Here is a 20,843-nt window from a genome sequence, read left to right as displayed (position 1 = left end):
AGCTAAATCTTTAGTTGAAAATGAGTTGGAAAAATTTGAATTTTTATTAGCGATCGTTATTTGATATGAGGTTTTACATACTATTAATGTAGTTAGTAAAAACTTACAATCAAAAGATATGTGTATTGATATTGCTATAAAACAACTAGATGGACTTATTATTTATTTTAAAAAGTTTAGGGACGAAGGATTTGAAAATGCTATGATTGAGGCTAAAGAACTTGCTTTAAAGATTGGCATTGAACCTAGTTTTCGTGAAAAACGTGTTATTCGTAGAAATAGAAGATTTGATGAAAATGTTGATAATGAGACTTTGAAAACTCCTATTGATTGTTTTAGAACGGATTACTTTTTATACATACTAGATTTGCTCAGTTTAAAGAGTTCGAACAAATTTTTGGTTTTTTGTTTAGCATAAAAAAGTTAAAATCTATAGATCAAAAAATTTTAAAAGAGAAATGCATTTATCTGGAAAAGTTTTGGAACTATGATAATCATATTGATATTGATGGTTTAGATTTATTTGAAGAACTAAAAATGCTAAGAGAAATTATACATGTAGAATCTGACACACTTACTAGTATACTTCTTCCGTCCCATTAAAAGTGTCATATTTTGAATTTTCAAAGTCTTTATTTATAAACTTTGACTTTAATTATATATTTTTTGTGTTATATAAAACTTTTGAAAATTAACCCGATAAAAACACTTGTAAAACACACTCAAATCATATAACTTTCATCAAGTATTATCTAACATAAACAAAATTATTTAAGGTCAAAGTTTATAAATAAAGACTTTGAAAATTCAAAATAGAACACTTTTAATGGGACGGAGGGAGTATTAACTTATATTAAAAACTTTAATTCTTTTCCAAATGTATATATCGCCTATAGAATTGTGTTAACCATTCATGTAACTGTTGCTACCCAGAACGTAGCTTTTCCAAATTAAAACTAATAAAAAATTACTTAAGATCTACAATGTCACAAGAAAGATTAAACGGTTTAGCTATTATGTCAATCGAAAAAGATTTTTTTAGAAGAACTTGATTACGATAATTTCATCAAACAATTTACCTCGGTTAAAGCTATAAAAGTAGATTTTATTTAAACATATACTATAATTATAGAAAACATATGACTTTAAAATTTTTTTTTAACTACGCCAATTATTGCCGGTCCAAAGCCCGGATAAAGGAGGAGGGTTTTGTTACTAAATATATTGAAAATGATAATTTTGCAAAAGGGCCATCACTTCGTAGTTCGATTAGGGCCTCCGAAAACGTAAGAACGGCTCTGCATTGTAAAATCAATTAGGTTTTAAAAGAATACTAGTAACAAATAAATGAATGAATATTTAGTGAAACGCACAAGAACGAATGTTACATATCACTATATTTAGGGGTATTCACGGTTCGGTTTCAAACAGCAAAACCTATCTTGGTTTCACGGTCGTTTTTTTTTCTAAACTTTCCGACAGTCGGTTTCAAAATTTTCAAACCTTAATGAACGGTTTGATTTACGGTTTATACCAAAAAACCGATTGTAAATAACGTGATTGGACGTTTTTTTTCTACATTTTCGGTCGGTCGGTTTCAAAATTCTCAAACCTTAATGAACGGTTTGATTTACGATTTATACCAAAAACCGATCATAAGAAACGTGATCGGACCATATCTTATTTTATATATATATATATATACATATATATATATATATATACATATATATATATATATATATACATACATACAGGGGAAGGATGTATAGAAAACCCACTTTAATTTAGAAAACCCGGGAAACTCAAAGCCCCCGATGTTTTTTTTTTCTTGAAAAAATTTACACATGTTATATACATGTTTTTAAGGGTTTTGGGCAAAAAAAATCAAAAAAGCGCCGAGTAGATATTTAAAAAAAATAAACAAGTTTTGGTGTAACACATGTTACATTCAACTGACATATTTGTAACATGTGTTACACCAAAACTTGTTTATTTTTTTTAAAAATATCTACTCGGCGCTTTTTTGATTTTTTTTGCCCAAAACCCTTAAAAACATGTATATAACATGTGTAAATTTTTTCAAGAAAAAAAAACATCGGGAGCTTTGAGTTTCCCGGGTTTTCTAAATTAAAGTGGGTTTTCTATAGATACTTACATTATATATATATATATATATATATATATATATATATATATATATAGGGTAGGGATATGGTAAAAAGTGTTTAAAATGTGAGAAGGGTAAGAAGTGTTTTAAACCATTGGATATTTGATCTAATGGTTGAGATCAATAGGGTATAAAAATGTAAATTGTGTTTTAATTAGAGGGACCTTATGTAAAATTGAAGGGCAATAGTGTCTTTTTCAATGTTTCAAATATGGTAACCGTATTCTACACAACCGAAAACACCTACATTCACTCCTTTTTCCTTAAATATCGGAATTAATGACCAAGATCTAAATCGAAAGCCTCTTTGTTTTATATAAGATTCAATGCGTGGTGTTTTACGTTTAGAATAACTGTAATCAGATTCATGACGTGGTGTTTTATCTGGAGACATTGTTCATGGCGTGGTGTTTTATCTGGAGACAGTGTTCATGGCGTGGTGTTTTATCTGGAGACACTGTTCATGGCGTGGTGTTTTAAACACCTGGAGACATTGTTCATGGCGTGGTGTTTTATCTGGAGACATTGTTCATGGTGTGGTGTTTTATCTTGAGACATTGTTCATGGATTGGTGTTTTATCTGGAGACACTGTTCATGGCGTGGTGTTTTATCTGGAGACACTGTTCATGGCGAGGTGTTTTATCTGGAGACACTGTTCATGGCGTGGTGTTTTATCTGGAGACACTGTTCATGGCGTGGTGTTTTAAACATCTGGAGACATTGTTCATGGCGTGGTGTTTTATCTGGAGACATTGTTCATGGTGTGGTGTTTTATCTGTAGACATTGTTCATGGCGTGGTGTTTTAAACATCTGGTGACATTGTTCATAGCGTGGTGTTTTGTCTCCAGATGTTTAAAACACCACGCCATGAACAATGTCTCCAGATAAAACACCACGCCATGATTCAAGTCATGGTGTTTTATCTGGAATCCAAAAAACATTAAAACACCAGAATTGAAGTGATCAAAATCCTTACGTTCATCAATTAAATAATGACGTCGATTTTATAATGAGAATTACGATCAGTATATAGGAGATCATGTATAAACCAAAAAGATATGTATCTCCTAAATTAACTCCAAAACCGTTACACACAATTAATTGATAAGAAAGGTAAATTACTAATGTACCCTTTTGAATTAATTAAGATAAAGGACACTTGTCATCCCCAAATTATTTCTCACACTTCTTACAAAAGTAGGACTTTGTACAGGATCCTTTACCTATATATATATATATATATATATATATATATATATATATATATATATATATATATATATATATATATATATATATATATATAGGGGAAGGTTCAAATGAAAACCACTAGTTAATGTGAAAACTCGAAAGCTAATTAAAAAAAGCCAAAAAAACATACAATTTTTTTTTTTGCAAACCAAATTTCGCAGGTTTTTATATATATAAAAAAAAATTTCAAAAAAAACAAAAAAAAAAATTTGTGTAGTGCACATGTGTAATACTACACATGTGTATGTGTACTACACATGTGTATTATTACACATGTGCACTACACAAATTTATTTATTTATTTTTTTTAAAGTTTTTTTATATATAAAAACTAGCGATTTTTATAAAAAAAAAATTGAAAAAAAAATTTTTTTGTGTGTTTTTTAGGCTTTTTTTAGTTAGTTTTCGAGTTTTCGCGTTAAAAGAGGTTTTCATTTGAACCATCCCCTATATATATATATATATATTATAATTAAATTTGGGCTGAACAATGAAGTAATTAACACTATTAGGCAAATGGCCCAAATCTGAAAACGTGAAAATAGGAGCCCACCTCTTCATTTGAAAAAGGACCTCACCTTTTAGTCTTTTACATGACTTGATCCATAATTCTACGAAGGACCTCTTCATTTGAAAAAGGACCTCACCTTTTACATGACTAGTTTCCATTTTGGTTGCTATGATATAAGTGTTATTTTTAGCATTTTTAAACTAGTTTTGGACAACTTATTTAATGTTTTGGACAACTTTTTAGCTTGTTGTGAAATGGCACTTTGGCAGCAACGATGTTTTTCGGTTACATCTGGTAGCTTCTATATTTTTCCCTTTTGGAACATGAATGTATTTGGTGCTAACTTCTTGTATTTATTTAATTATATTAGTGTGTATATCTTTTTACAACTTGAATAAAGGCTTTTTAGGCCTAAAAGCTTAAACCGTGAAATCAAATAAGAACCAAATCATAGGACGCTACTCTCTCTTCCATTCGCCGGAGGCTCGACGTCGGCAGTAAGGCTTGGGTTAGAGTGCGAGGTCGCCGTTCCGGGGCTGGACCTCTCCCACTAACTCATCGTACTGTGCTTCCATTCGCTTCCGGGAAGGGTTTCGTTTGTCTCGTTCGTCGGTGTCGTTTCATCTCCTTGCCGGACCTTTTTCTGGTTGGCTTAGTGGGTCTGATACTAGTCGCATATTCCCCGTTTTACGGTGCCGGACTGGTTCGAATCCCATTAACACTTCTTCGAAGCTGTGTCTTGGCTTGGAGGTGCTGGTCGGTTCTATGGATGCTAATATCACCAAGTTGTTTGTATCTAACCTTCCTGAAGGGTGTACCCCTTGGGAGTTAAGGAAAGGTTTGGAATGCTTCGGGGAGATTACGGGATCGTACGTTGCGAGGAAGAGAGACAAAGGGGGCTGCAGATTCGGTTTTGTGAGCTTTAAGGATATCAAGGACAAGACAGAGTTTGTGAAGAGCATCTCGGGGGTTAAGCTGGGTGACAATAAGTTGAGAATCAACATTGCTAGATTTGCAGCTGAGAATTCAGGGGTGATGGGCCAACAGGAAATGAAAGGAAGCAAGAGTAAAGGAAATGGTGTTTTCTCAGGTGGAAGACCGCAGCTCAGGGACGGCAGGAGTTATAGCGATGTGGTAGGCAAAACTTTCGGCGGGGGCGGTCCAAGCAGACCCCAGCAGCCTGGTGCTGCTTCGGAGCAAGGCAAGTATGTGGTAATTCCGGATAAAACGGGCGCGTTCTCCTCTTTGTTTGGATTAGCTCTTGTGGGAAGGGCTGTGAATTTGGAGACATTGGTAGATTTCGATAAACTTCTCAACATTGCCAAAGTTCCTGTTGCCAACATTCAGTATCTAGGGGGGTTGTCATTGCTCATTTCTTTCCACGATGTTGTCGCGGCAAAGAAGTTCCTGGATTCTAAAGTTATTTGGGGACCCTGGTTCTCTAGGTTGGACCTATGGAACGGACAGACATTCCCTTTCGAGAGGGTTGCCTGGTTGAGGATGATAGGGTTTCCTATCCACTTATTTGATCCTGATGTTATGATCCAGGTTGGAGAGCAGTTCGGTAGAGTTTTGCATACTCCTAAGTTTGTTGAAGAGGATCCGGATGTGTCGGTATGCAGTGTTGGTGTTCTTGTTGGGGAGCCCGGTAGGATCAACGACTCGGTAACGTTGTTTTGGAATAAGAAATCTTACCGTATATGGGTCGAGGAGGAACATGAAGTCTGGGTCCCGGACTGCTTGAACTCGTCGGAGAGCTTTGACTCGGGGCCGGCGATGTCCTCGCCGGTGGTGAACATGGATTGTTCCGGCAGTAGAGGTAACGAGGAGTCTCTCGTGAAGGGTGATAATGGGGAAGCTGAGAAGTCTCTTGGGGATGACGTGGGTTCTCCCCATGCATGTTCTGTTCCTATGCAGGAGGAAAGAGAAAAAGGTGGCGGTCTTGAGGAGCACGTTGGTGTGCATGGGGAATTGAATAGGCATAATGAGGTGTCTCACGAGGGGGGGTTCAATAAATTGGATAAGGGGGACACTAACGGGAATGCATCTCATGTGTGGGGCCAGAGTGTTGGGGCCGGTTGGATTAACTCTGGTGGGCCTAATGAAGGATTTAATGTGGGGAAAGTGGATTCTAGAAGGAGTGGGTTTAAGAATCCTAGGATTTTGGCCCAGCCCAGGAAGGAAAAAGGTCGGTGCTCTTCTGTTCAAGAGGTGAGGCCCCTTAAGAGAAGTAGACAGCAGGTGGACGAGGAGTTTTCCTTTTTTCATCAATTTCCGGCGTCCGCCCCGGTGGAAAATGTCCAGCAGGTTGACTCCTCTGGGCAATCTCATGGGTTGGATCTGAATCGGAATGTTGCCGAAGGATCTTTGGCTGAATCTTTGATCGAGGAAACAGTGGTGCCGGAGAGCCAACACACGGACCAAGTTAATAAGATCCCTACCGGCTCTGCGGAGGACATCCGTAAGGAGGTAGAGGCAACAGTCAATATTGGAGCTCTTCTAGGAGTTGATCTTAAGGATCGATCCGATTTAATGCAGGATATCTTCGGGAACTCAGGTATTAATGATGTGGCCCAATGAATTTTCTATCGTTCAATATCCGAGGCTTAGGGGGTTCTAATAAGGCGGGTTGGGTTAAGAAGCTTAAATTGAAGTTCGGTATCTCTTTTATTTCCCTTCAAGAGACTAAGAGGGAGACGGTTTCGGAGGCGGATCTGTCTGGGGTTTGGGGCAATAAATGTTTTGGTTTTGATAGCGTTGGCTCAGTGGGTTTGTCGGGGGGTTTGGTCTGTTGTTGGGATAAATCTGTCTTCAGTCAAACTGGTGGGGTTAAAGATAGACATTTTCTTCTTGTGAGGGGCAAATTGTTGGGTTCCGGGGTTGTGATAAATATTCTCAATGTTTATGCTCCGCAAGGGGTGCCAGCTAAAAAAGCTTTGTGGGATTCTTTGGTTCAGCTGATAGCTAGTTTCGAAGGGTGCTGGGTTGTTTCGGGGGATTTTAACGCGGTCCGTTTTAGAGAGGAGAAGAGGAACTGCTCCTTTAAAAATGCTTGTGCCTCTAATTTTAATTCCTTCATTTTCGAGGCGGGTCTTCAGGAGTACAATGTGATTGGGAGTAGGTTTACTTGTTCGTCGGCCAATGGTAGGAAATTGAGTAAGCTTGATAGATTCTTGGTGAACTCGGATTTTTTTAACTCATGGCCCGAAGCTAAAGTTGAAGTGGTTCCCTGTCTCTTGTCGGATCATCGCCCCTTAATTCTCTCTTCGGTGAATAACAACTACGGTGCCAAGCCTTTTCGGGTATTCGACTCTTGGATTGGTATGGATGGGTTTGAGGATGTGGTTGTAGGGGTGTTTAAGGGCAATGAGGTGTTTAGTGGGCCTCCCGATGTGGTGCTTACGAAAAAGCTGGGGATCCTCAGACAAAGGCTTAAGAAATGGAGGGATGATATGATGTCTAAAAATTCCGAAGCGGTGACCTTGGCATTATCTGATCTCGAAAATTTAGAAATCGTGATGGACTCTAGGGACTTGAATGAGGAGGAGGAGTGGACTCTCTTGGAGTGTAAAAAGATATTGAAAGAGGAGGAAGAAAGAAAGATTAGGGACTTGAAGCAAAGGTCTAGGATTAGATGGGCCAAGGATGGAGACGAGAACTCGAAATTTTTCCACTCTATGATCAATTGTAGGAAAGCGTCCAATGTCATCCATGGGGTGCATGTCAATGGGGTGTGGGTGGACAAACCATCTTTGGTCAAAAAGGAGGTTTTTAAATTCTTCAGGGATAAGTTTGTGGAGCTTTGGGTGAATCGGCCTCGTCTTGAGTGTTCTGATATAAAGAGGCTGTCGGTGGCCGAAGCCCAGGAGTTAGATTCGTGTTTCACCAGACAAGAAATTAAATCCGCTGTTTTTGATTGTGGGGATGACAGGGCTCCGGGGCCAGATGGGATCAACTTTCGTTTTGTGAAGCATTTCTGGTCTATTCTTGAGGATGACTTTTTCAATATTTTCGCTGATTTCTATGAGTCCGGGGTTATTAATACGGGGTGCGGCTCATCGTTTATTGCTCTGATCCCAAAGATTAAAGACCCGCTTGGCTTTAAGGACTACCGACCCATCAGCCTTGTGGGGATCATCATCAAAGTTATCTCGAAGCTTTTGGCTAATAGATTGAAGAAGGTGTTGACTTCGATTATCTCCCCGTCCCAATCCGCGTTTATTGGTGGGAGATACATTTTAGATGGGCCGTTAATCATTAATGAGGTTCACAGTTGGGCTAAAAAGGCGAAGAAGAAGGTTTTCTTTTTCAAGATAGACTTTGAAAAGGCCTATGATAACGTTAATTGGAATTTTGTTGTGGACATTTTGAATCAAATGGGGTTCTCTAGTAGGTGGTGTTCGTGGATTAGAGGCATTATCTCATCGGCTAGAGCTTCGGTTTTGGTGAATGGTGCCCCTACATTTGAATTTAAATGTTGCAAAGGGATGAGGCAAGGGGACCCGATTTCTCCTTTTCTCTTCGTGGTTGTTATGGAAGCCTTGTCGTCGTTGATATCTAAGGCTTGCGGTTTGGGTATTCTCAAGGGTGTGGTCCTCCCGAATGACGGTCCGTTGTTATCTCATTTGTTCTTCGCTGACGATGCTATCATTATTGGGGAGTGGGATAAGGAGAACATTCTGAACGTGGTGAGAATATTGAGGTGCTTTCATGCGTGTTCCGGGTTGCAAATCAACTTTGGAAAATCGAACATTTTCGGGCTAGGTGTGGATGATGAAGCTATTGAGGATATGGCTCGCTTGGTCGGTTGTAGGGCCGATAACTTTCCTTTCAAATACTTGGGTTTATCGGTCGGGGCAAATATGAATAGGATCAACAACTGGAGACCTTTGTATGATATATTCGAGAAGCGGTTGTCTCTATGGAAAGCTTCTCTTCTTTCCATAGGGGGCAGAGTAACTTTAATTCGGTCTGTCCTAGAAAGCCTTCCCTCGTACTTTTTGTCTCTGTATCGGGCTCCTGTTAAAGTTTTGGAGGACTTGGAAGGTATTATCAGAAAATTCCTGTGGGGGGGCACGAACGGAATCAAGAAACTTCACTGGGTTGCTTGGGATAGAGTCGCTTCTCCTAAGAAGTTGGGGGGGCTGGGTTTGCACAAGCTTAAGGAGGTTAATTTGGCCCTTTTATCTAAGTGGGGTTGGCGGTTCAAGACGGAGAAAGACAACTTATGGGTCAAAGTGGTCGGAGCTATCCATTCCGGAGGGTCCGCGTGGGACTTCCTTCCTAGAAGGAAATCGTTGGGGGGAGGGGTTTGGAGTAACATTGTTTGCTTGCTTAATAAACCGATCGTGGACAACTCCCCTTTTCGTAACTTCATTCGCGGTATTGTGGGTTCGGGTGAGAATATCCTCTTTTGGTTAGATCCGTGGTTGCTTGATATTCCGCTTAAAGATAAATTTCCGGATTTGTTTCGGCTCGAAATGGTGAAGAACTGCAGTGTGAGTGACAGAATCAGCGGGGACGGAGTTTGGTTGTGGAAACACGATGTGGATACGGATTCGGAGAAAAAAGAATGGGCTGATTTATCTTCAGTTCTGAGTTCGGTTGCTTGTTCGTCTAGGCCGGATAGATGGGATTGGGTGGGGGCTGGTTCGGAGTCTTATTCTGTTGCAGCCGTCAAAAAGCTCATCAATGGGTCAAAGGATTTCAGTAATCGCTATGTGATGGAGTGGTGTTCGTGGGTCCCAATAAAATGCAATATTTTTATGTGGCGGGCGGAGCTAGGTCGTATCCCGACGGTGGAAGCTTTAGCTAGGAGGGGGGTTTCGGTGGAGAATCACGGCTGCAGTTTCTGTGATAATGGGTTGGATTCGGTCTCCCACATGTTCACGGCTTGCCCTTTCGCTTTACAGCTCTGGGAGAAAATCTCCCTTTGGTGTCGTCTCAACAGATTTATTATCTTTTCTTTTAGAGACTTGGTGGAAGTGCATAACTATGGCCCGAGATCGGAGTCGGAGAAGAAGGCTATTCAAGGGGTGATTTTTACTGCATGCTGGTTATTGTGGAAAGCTAGAAATGACGTCCGATTCTCGAACAAAAGAAGAAGTGTGGAAGATCTTTTTAGTGAAGTTCGTTCGGTCAGTTTTGTTTGGTTTAAATATAGACGCAAGAAAGGATCGTTAGGTTGGAACGATTGGATTAGATTTGTAAATATGTAGTTTCTTGTTTTTGTTGTTTGGTTGCTGGCCCGGTCTTCGGGTTAGTATGTTTTAATGAAGTTCTCCTTTCAAAAAAAAAATAAGAACCAAACCATTAATAATGTTTGGTTTGATTTTAATTTTTAATGATTCGATTTTAATTTTCAATAATAAAAAACCGTTTCTAACAGTTTGGTTTACTGTTTAACCTAAAAATCACAAAAAACGAATCATAAACACCCCTATAATTCTACATCTTTCTTCTCTCACCTTTTGTTACAAATAGTAAACATCTTATTTCTTGACACGTGATCCTCACGTGCTCCCTTCCCGCCATCACATGACTCAAACGGAGACCACTCAAGCCGTTACTCCACCGGCTCTTCCCGGTAAACAATATCAATAGCCGGTCAACGCTATAAATAATTCCCGCAACACAAAAATCACACACCATTCTTCTCCGACAAACTCAAGAACCCCATTTCCATCAAATCATCTTCTCCAATTTCATAAATTCTGATCACGATATTCCACTTTCTCGGTCCATATTTCTCCGAGTCAACCCCTTAATTTCACCGGAATCCTCCCTTAATTTGTACTTTTATATAATGAGTGCAGTCAACATTACCAACGTGACGGTGTTGGACAATCCGGCGTCGTTTTTGACGCCGTTTCAGTTTGAAATATCGTACGAGTGTGTTTCGGCTTTGAAAGAAGGTAATTGTTGTGTTTAATTCTTGGTGTGTTTGTGTTTTATCTTTGGTTGTTGTGTTTGTTATTTTGGTTAGGGTTTGTTGGGTGATTAAGTGGTTCGATTTGGTTTTTAGGGTTTCTGGAATTGTTGATTGAAGGTTGTTTGGATAGGTGAGTTGAGGGATAATGCGAGTATTTGATTAGTGGTTTGTGTAAGAATTAAGAAAGAGTGAATGAGGAAATTAGGTTAAATAGGGTTGTGTTGATTGAAAATTTGGGGTAAACTACCCTTTTGGGCATCTGTAATTGATCATGTATGTAGTCTGGAAATATTGTGTTTGTTTCTGTATTTTCGATGTCTTGTTAAGACAATTGTGGTTTCTTGGTATGGTTACACATAGCTTTGCCTGCCTAGAGCTCGACTTTGTTTACGGAAGTTAATCGTAACAATGTTTCTCCCAAGATGTTGATAGATTTGAATACATCTAATGCTAAATTAAATTACAGTTAAATGAAAAACAAGAAACATACAGGAAACACAAGATACCAAACAAGCGATAAATTCCGGTTTCAGATTTGATAATGTGATGTTTATAGCTAAATATGAAATGTCTACCTGTCTAGTGCAAGGTTTAAAAGAACAGAAACGAGTTTCGAGGCGTTTTCCCTTCGCCTCACGAGGCGTAAGCCTCGACGCGGTATTACTAAATAAATATAAAAATTATATATATATTATAAAAATAATAATACTAACTAATTTCTTCATCTGATTCATCAAAAACACACTTAAAAAAGACATGAAATGCTTGAAACTGACACAAAAAGTCAAAAACATCAAAAACAACTACAAAATCCCCTGAGGCGCAGCTTTCTTAGCGCCTCAGCCCCTCTGAGGCGCATATACATTAAAAACACCATGAGGCGCGCCTCAGACTCGTTTTTTGGCCGTTTCGCTTCGAGGCGCGCCTTGAGGCGCACGTCTCAAACGTTTTTTAAAACCATGGTCTAGTGTTTGTTAACTACATAGACATGGAATAGTCCTATTAAATGTCCTTTTCCCTAACAAATGGTGGAATTGGTACAAGTATGTGATCACTATCGTCCGTCTTTGTTTCAAACAACATAAGAAGAACTAAGTCCATAGAAATGTAGAATCATTCATAACATTTAACTTTAAATGATTACAAACTAGTCTATTGTCTCACAAGTGTTCATGCAACGGAGTTGAATACAAATACTGAAAATGGGTCTCGGTTGAGATGGTGAGAAAGTAATTAGCCAATCATAAATACAGAGAAATCTGATTCTGTCACAATAAGGTATATAAAAAATGTACCGATCAAATCTATACGTTGTCAGTTCTATAACATAGATCGTTACCTTTTAATTGCAGATCTGGAGTGGAAACTGATATATGTCGGATCGGCTGAGGATGAAACCTACGATCAACTGTTGGAAAGTGTACTAGTGGGTCCCGTCAACGTGGGAAACTATCGTTTTGTCTTTCAGGTATATAATACTACCCAGATTATCAAACTCTCTTTATAAACAACATTGTACCTAATTTTGGTCATTGGTAGGCAGACCCACCGGACCCATCAAAGATTCGTGAAGAAGATATAATCGGAGTTACAGTGCTTCTGTTGACGTGTTCGTATGTGGGTCAAGAATTTGTGCGTGTGGGTTATTATGTGAACAATGACTACGATGACGAGAAGCTTAAAGAAGAACCGCCACAAAAGGTGATTATTGATAAGGTTCAAAGAAACATATTAACTGATAAACCGAGGGTGACGAAGTTTCCAATCAATTTTCACCCGGAAAACAGTGAAACTACACCTGAAGGTGGGGAAACAAGTGAACAACAACAAGAGCAACAACCACCTGGTAGCGATCCTGTAGGTAATGTGGATCCTTAATCGTTGATGTTGGTTTTCAATCTAGGTGATATTTTGCTGATCTGTTAACATGGAATCGATCATGGTTTAGTTTTTGGGTTTGCTTAGTAAACTGTTGGGGGTGGTGGTCATGCTTAAGAAATGGTGTTTGGTTGATTTGTTGTTGGTCATTTATATTGCTTTTTGAAATCAAATAGAGTGATATAAATGGTGAAAAGTTAATGGTCATTGACTTTTACTTTTAGTTGGGTTGAATATTAGGTCTGTTTGTGTGCGGCTGTGCGCTGGTTGGCAGGTCAAACCCAACACAAACTCGAACACTATACATACCCGAAAAAAATGAAACGCATCCCATTGAGAGGTAGATATGCCAAGAAATGAGACACGTCCCCTTTTGCCGTTTTAGGCTCATAGTTTAAATATTAAGATAAGTACACCCTTGAATAGAAAAGATTATAGAAAATCAAACGTGTTGACCGGTGAACCAGGTAGGTTGATCTGAATCTGACTTGCGACTTGTATTAAGCTAACCCCGCACAATTTGTTTTAGGTTTGTGTCGTGTTTTTCCCTTGCGTCAGAAATTCAAACCCGACAACTCCTAGGCCCAAATTAGTATACGCAACATTAATTCCTGGTTTACGATGCAAGACACACGGTATGGCCTTTCTCATTATCTTGTAATGTTTATTATTTATTTGTTAATGTCCATACCCAATGTATGGAAGCTATATAAGCATGGCTGTTAAACGAGTCGAGTTGCTCGTGAGCTACTCGAAACCAGGTCGCTAAAAACACGAATTCAGTGTAACTAAAGTAAAGAGTCAATATGCTTAGTGAACTCCTTACGATGGGTTTATAAATAAGGAGCTAAGATCCTTAACAAACTCCTTGGGTTTTGCTACAAAACCTACACACGCACAAGGCCGTTTGTTCAAGCAAAAGGCCTTATTTGTATCAATCAATATCTTGTCGAAATCAAATCACTAAGATCTTGAACTCTAGAATATTAAAAAGAAGTTTGTACATAGTATATAAGTTATCGCATTAGAAAAGTTAGATTCCAAAGACGTTTATCTCTTCTACATCACCCTCCTACTGGCCTTTATATACCAAAGTTTAACTTAGCGAGAACTGTTTTCTATCTCATCAAATAACCTCTTTTTAATGAAAGTAAGATAACATTTAAAAAAATGTGTATCGTGTAAAATGAAAGTTATGGAATATAATCTATAAAAAGAATTAGGTAAAGTTGTTGGAATGAAAATTGGTTCATAATACAATGCTATTATGCCAATCAGATATGGTAGAGTGGTAAGGGAGAGACCTGGTGTTTCAAGTGACCCATGTTCGATTCCTGCCCACACCATTTAGTTTTGGCCGCACCTGCTGTTGATGAGAGACTAGGCAAGTAGGCGGCGATCGTTAGTTTGATTCTTGAATTGGGTTGGTTTTACCTCACCGCACTATTTTGTCTTCGGGCGAGTGTTCAAGGGCTTCGGCCCTAGGTGAGAGTTCTCCCCAGTTCAGAGGAGAGCGTATGATGATGTATTTGTAACATGCACTCCATTCATAAATCATTGTTGCAAATAAATTAGTGTCACATGGTCGATCTCACCCAAAGCCATGGGTAGCAAGCAAGATTGCAAGGCATCAGTTAAATAATAATAAAGAATTATATAAGAAAATGTTACCCAGTACCATTGATTTGTAAAAGTTTCCAAAATGTGGGTTACGGAGAAAGTTTTGTAAAAGTTTTAAAATTAAATGGCCATTATCAAAAGCACTTTTAGATTTGGCCACCTCCTAGATCCTTGGAGCGAGACATCACGCACGGGATACGTCTTTGAAACGTCTGGAAAGACTTGCAGAAGCTGAAGCGTCTCTAGCAAGTTTCAGACGTCTCCATCGAGATTTCAGTCGTCTCCGGCGACTTGAGGCCGTCTTCAACGAGTTGTAGACCATCTCCGGCGAGTTGCAAACGCATTTCATTAACCCACTAAACGTCACAACCATGGCATCCGTTAACCCACTAAACGGTGAAGGAACATATACCGGATGCAGCGAGCCGGTGATTCCGGTGGTCAACAACGAGACGGCGGTGCCGGAACCTGCTTCGACCGACGACGTGGTGGGTACAACAGTCCAGATGCTCGATGTGGGTCTAGTGAATGTTGTGAATTCTTGGAAGATGAAAAATCACGATACAACGGATCTTCGACATTGAATGTTGTGAATTCTTCGGCATTGAAACTCCTTGTATTACTGAATGTGTTTATAGTGTTAATACTATGTTAAAACCCCGTATTACACATGTTGTATAAATATAATTTTATATAATAAATAATAAAAAGATATATTTTTAAAAAAATTCGTATATTGCACGTGTTAAATAAAATATAATGTCATAAGTTAATATAAACAATCATCAAGATTTATCATTTAAAAATAAACATTGATATACTATTTATTTATTATAAGAGTTAATTACATAGTTAGTCCCTGTGGTTTGCAAAAAGTAACATACCTAGATATTAATAGTTTAAAATCACATTCTAGGGTATTAACTTTTCATTTTATAACGTTTGGAGGTATTAACGTTATTTGTAGGTTTAAAATCACATTTTATTAGTACCTAAGTATGTTATTTTGTGCAAACCACAAGAACTAACTATGTTAATACCCTAGAAGTTAATACCCCCAAACGTTACAAAATGAAAAGTTAATACCATAGAAGGTGATTTTAAACTATTAGTACCTAAGTAAGTTATTTTGTGCAAATCACATGGACTAACTATGTAATTAACTCTTTATTATAACATTTTACTTTGTTTTTTTTATTTTGCATAAATGTAATTTTATATAATAAATAATAAAAGAGATATATCTTTAAAAAACTCGTATATTGCACATGTTTAATAAAACATAATGTCATATGTTAACACATACAGTCGTCAAGATATATCTTTTAAAAATGAACTTTAATGTACTATTTACTTATTATAACATTTTACGTTGTTAAATATGTATTCTTAACTAATTTTTTTATTTAAAATTATTATTATTATTTAATATGATCATAATAAAAATAAATGTTTATCCTTATCTAAATATTTAATCTTATCTAATATTTTTGTTTAAAATTATTATTATTACCCGGAACCAGGTTTTCAAAATATCCGAAATACATGTTCATGTTTTTCTTTTTATAGTTTAGTAATGAAATAACATGATCTTTTAGCTATTAGGTAATGCGTAGTGGGGCGTTTTGGCCCCTTATAGCGTCGTAATGGCGCCGTCTACACCACCCCAAAGGGCGCTATGCCCAAAATTTTTTTGGAAGCGCGATGTTTATCGCGGCGTGAAGAGGAGAGGATTTTGAATTTTTGACCGTTTACAAACGGTCACTTTAATAAAAAAAAATCAATTTATTTTTCAAACTTTCCTTTAAATCATTCTCCTCCCCTATTTTTTTACCACACACACTCAAACATTCTCATCTCTTCCATATTTTTTTAAAATTCTTGATATTTTATACAATGAATCCATTCAACCGTGGCTTCATTCCTCCCCGATCTAGTGCGGACCCAAACCAAAGTGGTAATCATACTCGCCCCGTGGCGCCGGTTCCCACTAGACCCAACCCTTTCGGCTCCGGTTTTCTCGATTACAATCAACAAAGTCCCGTGTTAATGAATCTTTTGAACCAACCGCTATCATGGGACCCTAATCTCTATGGGTGGAACCCAAATCAAAACACGGATGGGATGGGGTCGTCTCAAGCGTTTGGGTCGGCTCAGGCTTTCGGCTCCCCACTACACGAACCCGATGTTGTTCCGGAGACGCAACCCGAGGTACCGGATACGCAACCGGAGACGCAAAAAGGAAAAGGAAAAGCAAAACGGGCGCATAAAAAGAAAGTGGAAACCAACACCCGAGCGAAAAAAAATGTGATAACGTGGGAGCCCGAAGAGGAGTATGCGTTAACCCGCGCTTTCATCGATGTTTCGGAGGACCCGGTCATATGTATGTTTATTTTTTTTCTGTTTTTAAATTTATTTTCTGTTTTTTATTTATTTTCTGTTTTTTTTTATTTTCTGTTTTGTTTTTTTTTCTGTTTTATATTTTATTTTCTGTTTTTTATTTATTTTCTGTTTTGTTTTTATTTTCTGTTTTTTATTAATTTTCTGTTTTTTATTAATTTTCTGTTTTTTATTATTTTCAGTTTTTATTTTTTTAAATTTTGAACTAACATTTTATTTTGTTTTTTTTTTTAGCAAACAATCAAAGTAAAACCGTATTTTGGAACCGAATACGAGAACTCTTTTTCGAGCTCATGGGTAGAGGAGAGGAATACCGCCTACCGGACTCTATATCGGGGAGGTGGACCGATATAAACAGGAAATGCACAAACTTTCAAACCGTGTACCAACGCTTGTATTCCGGATGGAAAAGTGGAAGTAGCGATGAAGACATTACGCAAGAGGCATTGGTCGAGTATATGGAGGCTAATGGCCATTTCCCGTACATGAAGTGTTGGCAAATCCTTCGCCATAGCCCCAAATGGGCCATCGTATCTACTCCAAGTGGTCATTCGGGAAATACACGGCCATCAAAGAGGTCCAAAACAAACGAGTCGGGTGAACCCGAAACGCCAACCTCCGACGCTCGAAACACCGGCTTGAACGAGGATATTCCGGATGACGAGCCGGTGGAGGAGCTACCAAGACCGCCCGGAAGAAAAAGCCGGGCGAAAAAACCCGAGTCGTCGTCGATGTCTATGGGAACGGATATGAGTAACGCATTTTCGGAGATAAACAAGCGACTTCAAGACATACACGAACTCGGTAACAAACGTTTGGAGGAGAACCGCGAAGTTACGGAGATTATGCGGGATCGACAATGGGCTCACGACTTTGAGTTCTACTCCAAACCGCATGACCACTTAACGGGAAAAGCTTTGAACATGGCGTTGGCACAAAAGGAGCGGATTGAAAAAAAATATAATCTTTGATTGTGTAATTTTTTTTTATGCTAGTTTAATTTTTTTTTTTCTAGTTTAATGTTTTTTAATTTTATTGTACTTTTTTTTATTTAATGAAATGAATTTTATTTTTAAAAAAGTTACAAATGAATTAAAAAAATAAAAATTAAAAAATGAGTAATGATTACACATGGGCTTTATGACTACGGTCTCAAATTGCATAACGCCCCATAAAGCCCCGGGGTGACGTGGCATGCCACATGTCGCATAACGCCCCTAAAAGGGCTTTATGACTACACATCCCCTGAATGAGGAGCAAAATTTCATTAAAAAGATAATATTTCTAGCAATACAAGGTTTCAGGGCGAAAAAACCCGAGTCGTCGATGTCTAGCAATACAAGGTTTCAATTTAAACATGTTATGTCTTGTAATGTTATACAGCTTAAAACATCGATACATTGTTCTGTTTCATGAATTCATTTACTGACAGTTAAAGCTTTATTCAGACAATTAACTAATTATCTATTCACATCATAATCTTATGTGCATTTGCCATTTAGTACTAAATGAAAATGATAATAAACAAACGGGCCTACATCCATTTAAAGCAAGTTCTACTATTTTGAGCCTACCCTGAAACCGGTTTTTTTCAAGTAGCCGGACCAGGTTTTTTTCAATACCTGGAATACCCGGTTTTTGAAGAACCGGTTCCATACCTGACCCGGAACCAGCATACCGGGTATGGTTTTTTATGCTAGAACCTGGAATCGGAACCGAGACCAGTTCTTCAAATAACCGGTCTAAATGATACCCAATCATACCTGAAACCGGTTCCATAACCAGAACCTGGTATTAAAAAACCCCGGTTTGTGCACCTCTATGGACAATGCCTCAGAATGGATGGTGGTGGGCTTGACTTCATTTAGAAAGTAGAAACAAGACCTAACAAGACCTAAATGGGATTACCGATGTTAAAAACCCAATAATAATAATCAAAATTCAAAACCGCTAAAACCCTGCAACTTTTCCTCTCTGTAGACGGACCTGCTTGCTATTCCCAAAAAAAAAAAAAAAAAATGAAAACCCTAGAAGACGAACAATCAACTATTACAGATGATCGATCCAAAATGTCATTCCCTAAGGAAATCATCGAAGATATCCTTTCCAGACTCCCCGTGAAATCCATCCTCCGATTCAAATCTGTTTCTAAACCATGGCTCTCTCTCATCTCCGCTCCATCATTCCACAACCTCCACTCAGCCGTTGGCTCCCGTACCACCGCCTTATTCTTCTCCGCTTTCGATTCATCCACTGGCACACGATACTTCTTCTCCGGTGCTAATGATGGTGGATCAGTCGCCAATCTCATGAAGCTCGACAACATTGTCTCCAACTTTGCCCATAAATTTGCCGAACATTTGAACGGGTTAGTATGTTTCACTTCCCGCGCTAGTCGTCGTTTTGGTAGAATTTACGCTTTCATTTTTAACCCTAGTACACATAAGTTTTTAAAACTTCCTGATCCTCCGGTTTCTTTACCCAATTACACTACTGCTGAAGAGAAGGATACATGTTACTTGTTTGGGTTTGATGAATTAACTAATGAACACAAGGTTTTGTACATTGATGTTGAATTGATTAAACCTACTACAATTGAGATTATGATTTTCTCCCTCTCAAATTACTCATGGAGAAAGATCAAATGTGGATCTTCCTGTTGGTGTGAGTGCTCGGCGTTGGTGGTTTGGCACCAAAAATAGTGTTTGTGTCAATAGCACCATACATCTGTTGCTTCGAAATCCACTTCAAATTTTGGCATTCAATTTAACAACAGAGATGTTTTCCATTATTAACATGCATCCAGAGGCGGCGCCCAAAACTATATTAACGAAGTCCTTATGTCCTGATGCACAGTTTGTAAAAATCAATGGCTTATTAGGTGTAGCTTGTTACGATCGCTGGATCGTGGACGGAAGAAACAAAATGGACATTTGGATGTTGCAAGATTATCAGAATCAAGTTTGGGTCAGAGAAACCATTTGGTTAGCTTCGAAGTCTTGGATCAATTATATGGCAGGTGAACCTTACCCGTTTGATTCTATCAATATGGACGAGATTATCTTTAGCCCAAGGGTGTTGTCTGATAATTTGATCAGTGTTCCCATCTATAACATGAAGAGTAGATGTTCTAAATCAATTGAGCTCCCTCTTGGTCATCGATTTCTATCCCCAAAATCGGTGAGTGTGGAGGAAATCAAGTGTTATGTTGAAAGCCTCATTCCCTTACAGAACTAGCATGCATTCATTTCTGGAATTCAGGTTTACATTTTGTTGCTATCTTGTTAATGAACATGTACTTGTAAAGTTTCTGCGGATGCTGCTCTTATGTTAAATAGTATTCGGAATCTTGTATCCCTATGCAAATTTTGCTGTGTGAAATGCTAACAATCTGCTTTACAAGATCAACACAAGTTGTTCCCTGTTTGCATCGTGTATTTGAGTCGAGAGATCATAGGCTTATTTATCTCAGTTTATCATACACGACACGGCGTGAGCTCAAATGCCATATGCTCATGTATGACAGTCTCATATATATATAGGTGGCAATTTTGGGGTTTAATAAAGCTACTTAGGGAATATGTCAAACAGGTAAAAAATTGTCTGAAAGTACATTGTGTTGAATCCAATTTCTAATTTTCTTTTAATAAAAAAAATTATTATTGGGGGTAATTTGCATTTCTGATTTTCTTTTAATAAAAAAATAGATTATTATTGGAGGGTAAATTGCATAAATTAGCAACTAATTTACAAAAGAATTTTTTTTAATCGTTGTAGTTATTATTGTTTGTTATCATTGTTAAAAGTGTATGTGCCATATGTCCTATCATGGCCATTAAAGGTATGCTTTTATGTTAATATTAGACGATTTTAGTCATGAAAGCATGTCTTCTGCCTCGTCACATGTATGTTTCACATAATTTATCTGGAGGTGGTTACTAGGTGGGGTGAGAAATGAATGGGTCGGCTTCTGGGTTAGTTTTAGTACCGTTCGAAATGGTTGGGGGATCCACAAACCAATTTTTTGTTATTTTTAAAGCAATATGATTAGGAGGATCTAAGCACAAAAAGAAAAATCGG

The 20,843-nt window shown here is 38.1% G+C and overlaps 3 protein-coding genes across 4 annotated transcripts; all 3 read left to right on the top strand.

The window, feature by feature from the left end:
• Nucleotides 1-10,466: 10,466 nt before the first annotated feature.
• On the top strand, nucleotides 10,467-12,950 carry LOC110895405 (probable histone chaperone ASF1A). Its single transcript, XM_022142714.2, has 3 exons — nucleotides 10,467-10,848; nucleotides 12,218-12,333; nucleotides 12,405-12,950. The coding sequence occupies exons 1-3, from the start codon at nucleotides 10,740-10,742 to the stop codon at nucleotides 12,741-12,743; spliced, it is 564 nt and encodes a 187-aa protein (XP_021998406.1). The 5' UTR covers nucleotides 10,467-10,739; the 3' UTR covers nucleotides 12,744-12,950.
• A 3,020-nt stretch (nucleotides 12,951-15,970) lies between these two features.
• On the top strand, nucleotides 15,971-17,755 carry LOC110896888. Its single transcript, XM_022143936.2, has 2 exons — nucleotides 15,971-16,746; nucleotides 16,998-17,755. Exons 1-2 carry the CDS (start codon nucleotides 16,260-16,262, stop codon nucleotides 17,732-17,734), a joined length of 1,224 nt encoding a protein of 407 aa, XP_021999628.2. The 5' UTR covers nucleotides 15,971-16,259; the 3' UTR covers nucleotides 17,735-17,755.
• Nucleotides 17,756-18,685: 930 nt separating this feature from the next.
• LOC110895406 (putative F-box protein At1g47300) lies at nucleotides 18,686-20,171 on the top strand. Of its 2 annotated transcripts, none has more exons than XM_022142715.2 (2): nucleotides 18,686-19,131; nucleotides 19,645-20,171. In XM_022142715.2, the coding sequence occupies exons 1-2, from the start codon at nucleotides 18,782-18,784 to the stop codon at nucleotides 19,784-19,786; spliced, it is 492 nt and encodes a 163-aa protein (XP_021998407.1). In that variant the 5' UTR covers nucleotides 18,686-18,781; the 3' UTR covers nucleotides 19,787-20,171. The 2 variants fall into 2 exon arrangements, with proteins under 2 accessions (XP_021998407.1, XP_021998408.1); XM_022142716.2 differs by having other exon boundaries at nucleotides 19,620-20,171.
• The last annotated feature ends 672 nt before the right edge of the window (nucleotides 20,172-20,843 follow it).

Source organism: Helianthus annuus, chromosome 12, assembly GCF_002127325.2.
Source record: "Helianthus annuus cultivar XRQ/B chromosome 12, HanXRQr2.0-SUNRISE, whole genome shotgun sequence".
Classification (NCBI taxonomy): Eukaryota; Viridiplantae; Streptophyta; class Magnoliopsida; order Asterales; family Asteraceae; genus Helianthus; species Helianthus annuus.
This window is presented reverse-complemented; position numbering and strand designations above follow the sequence as displayed.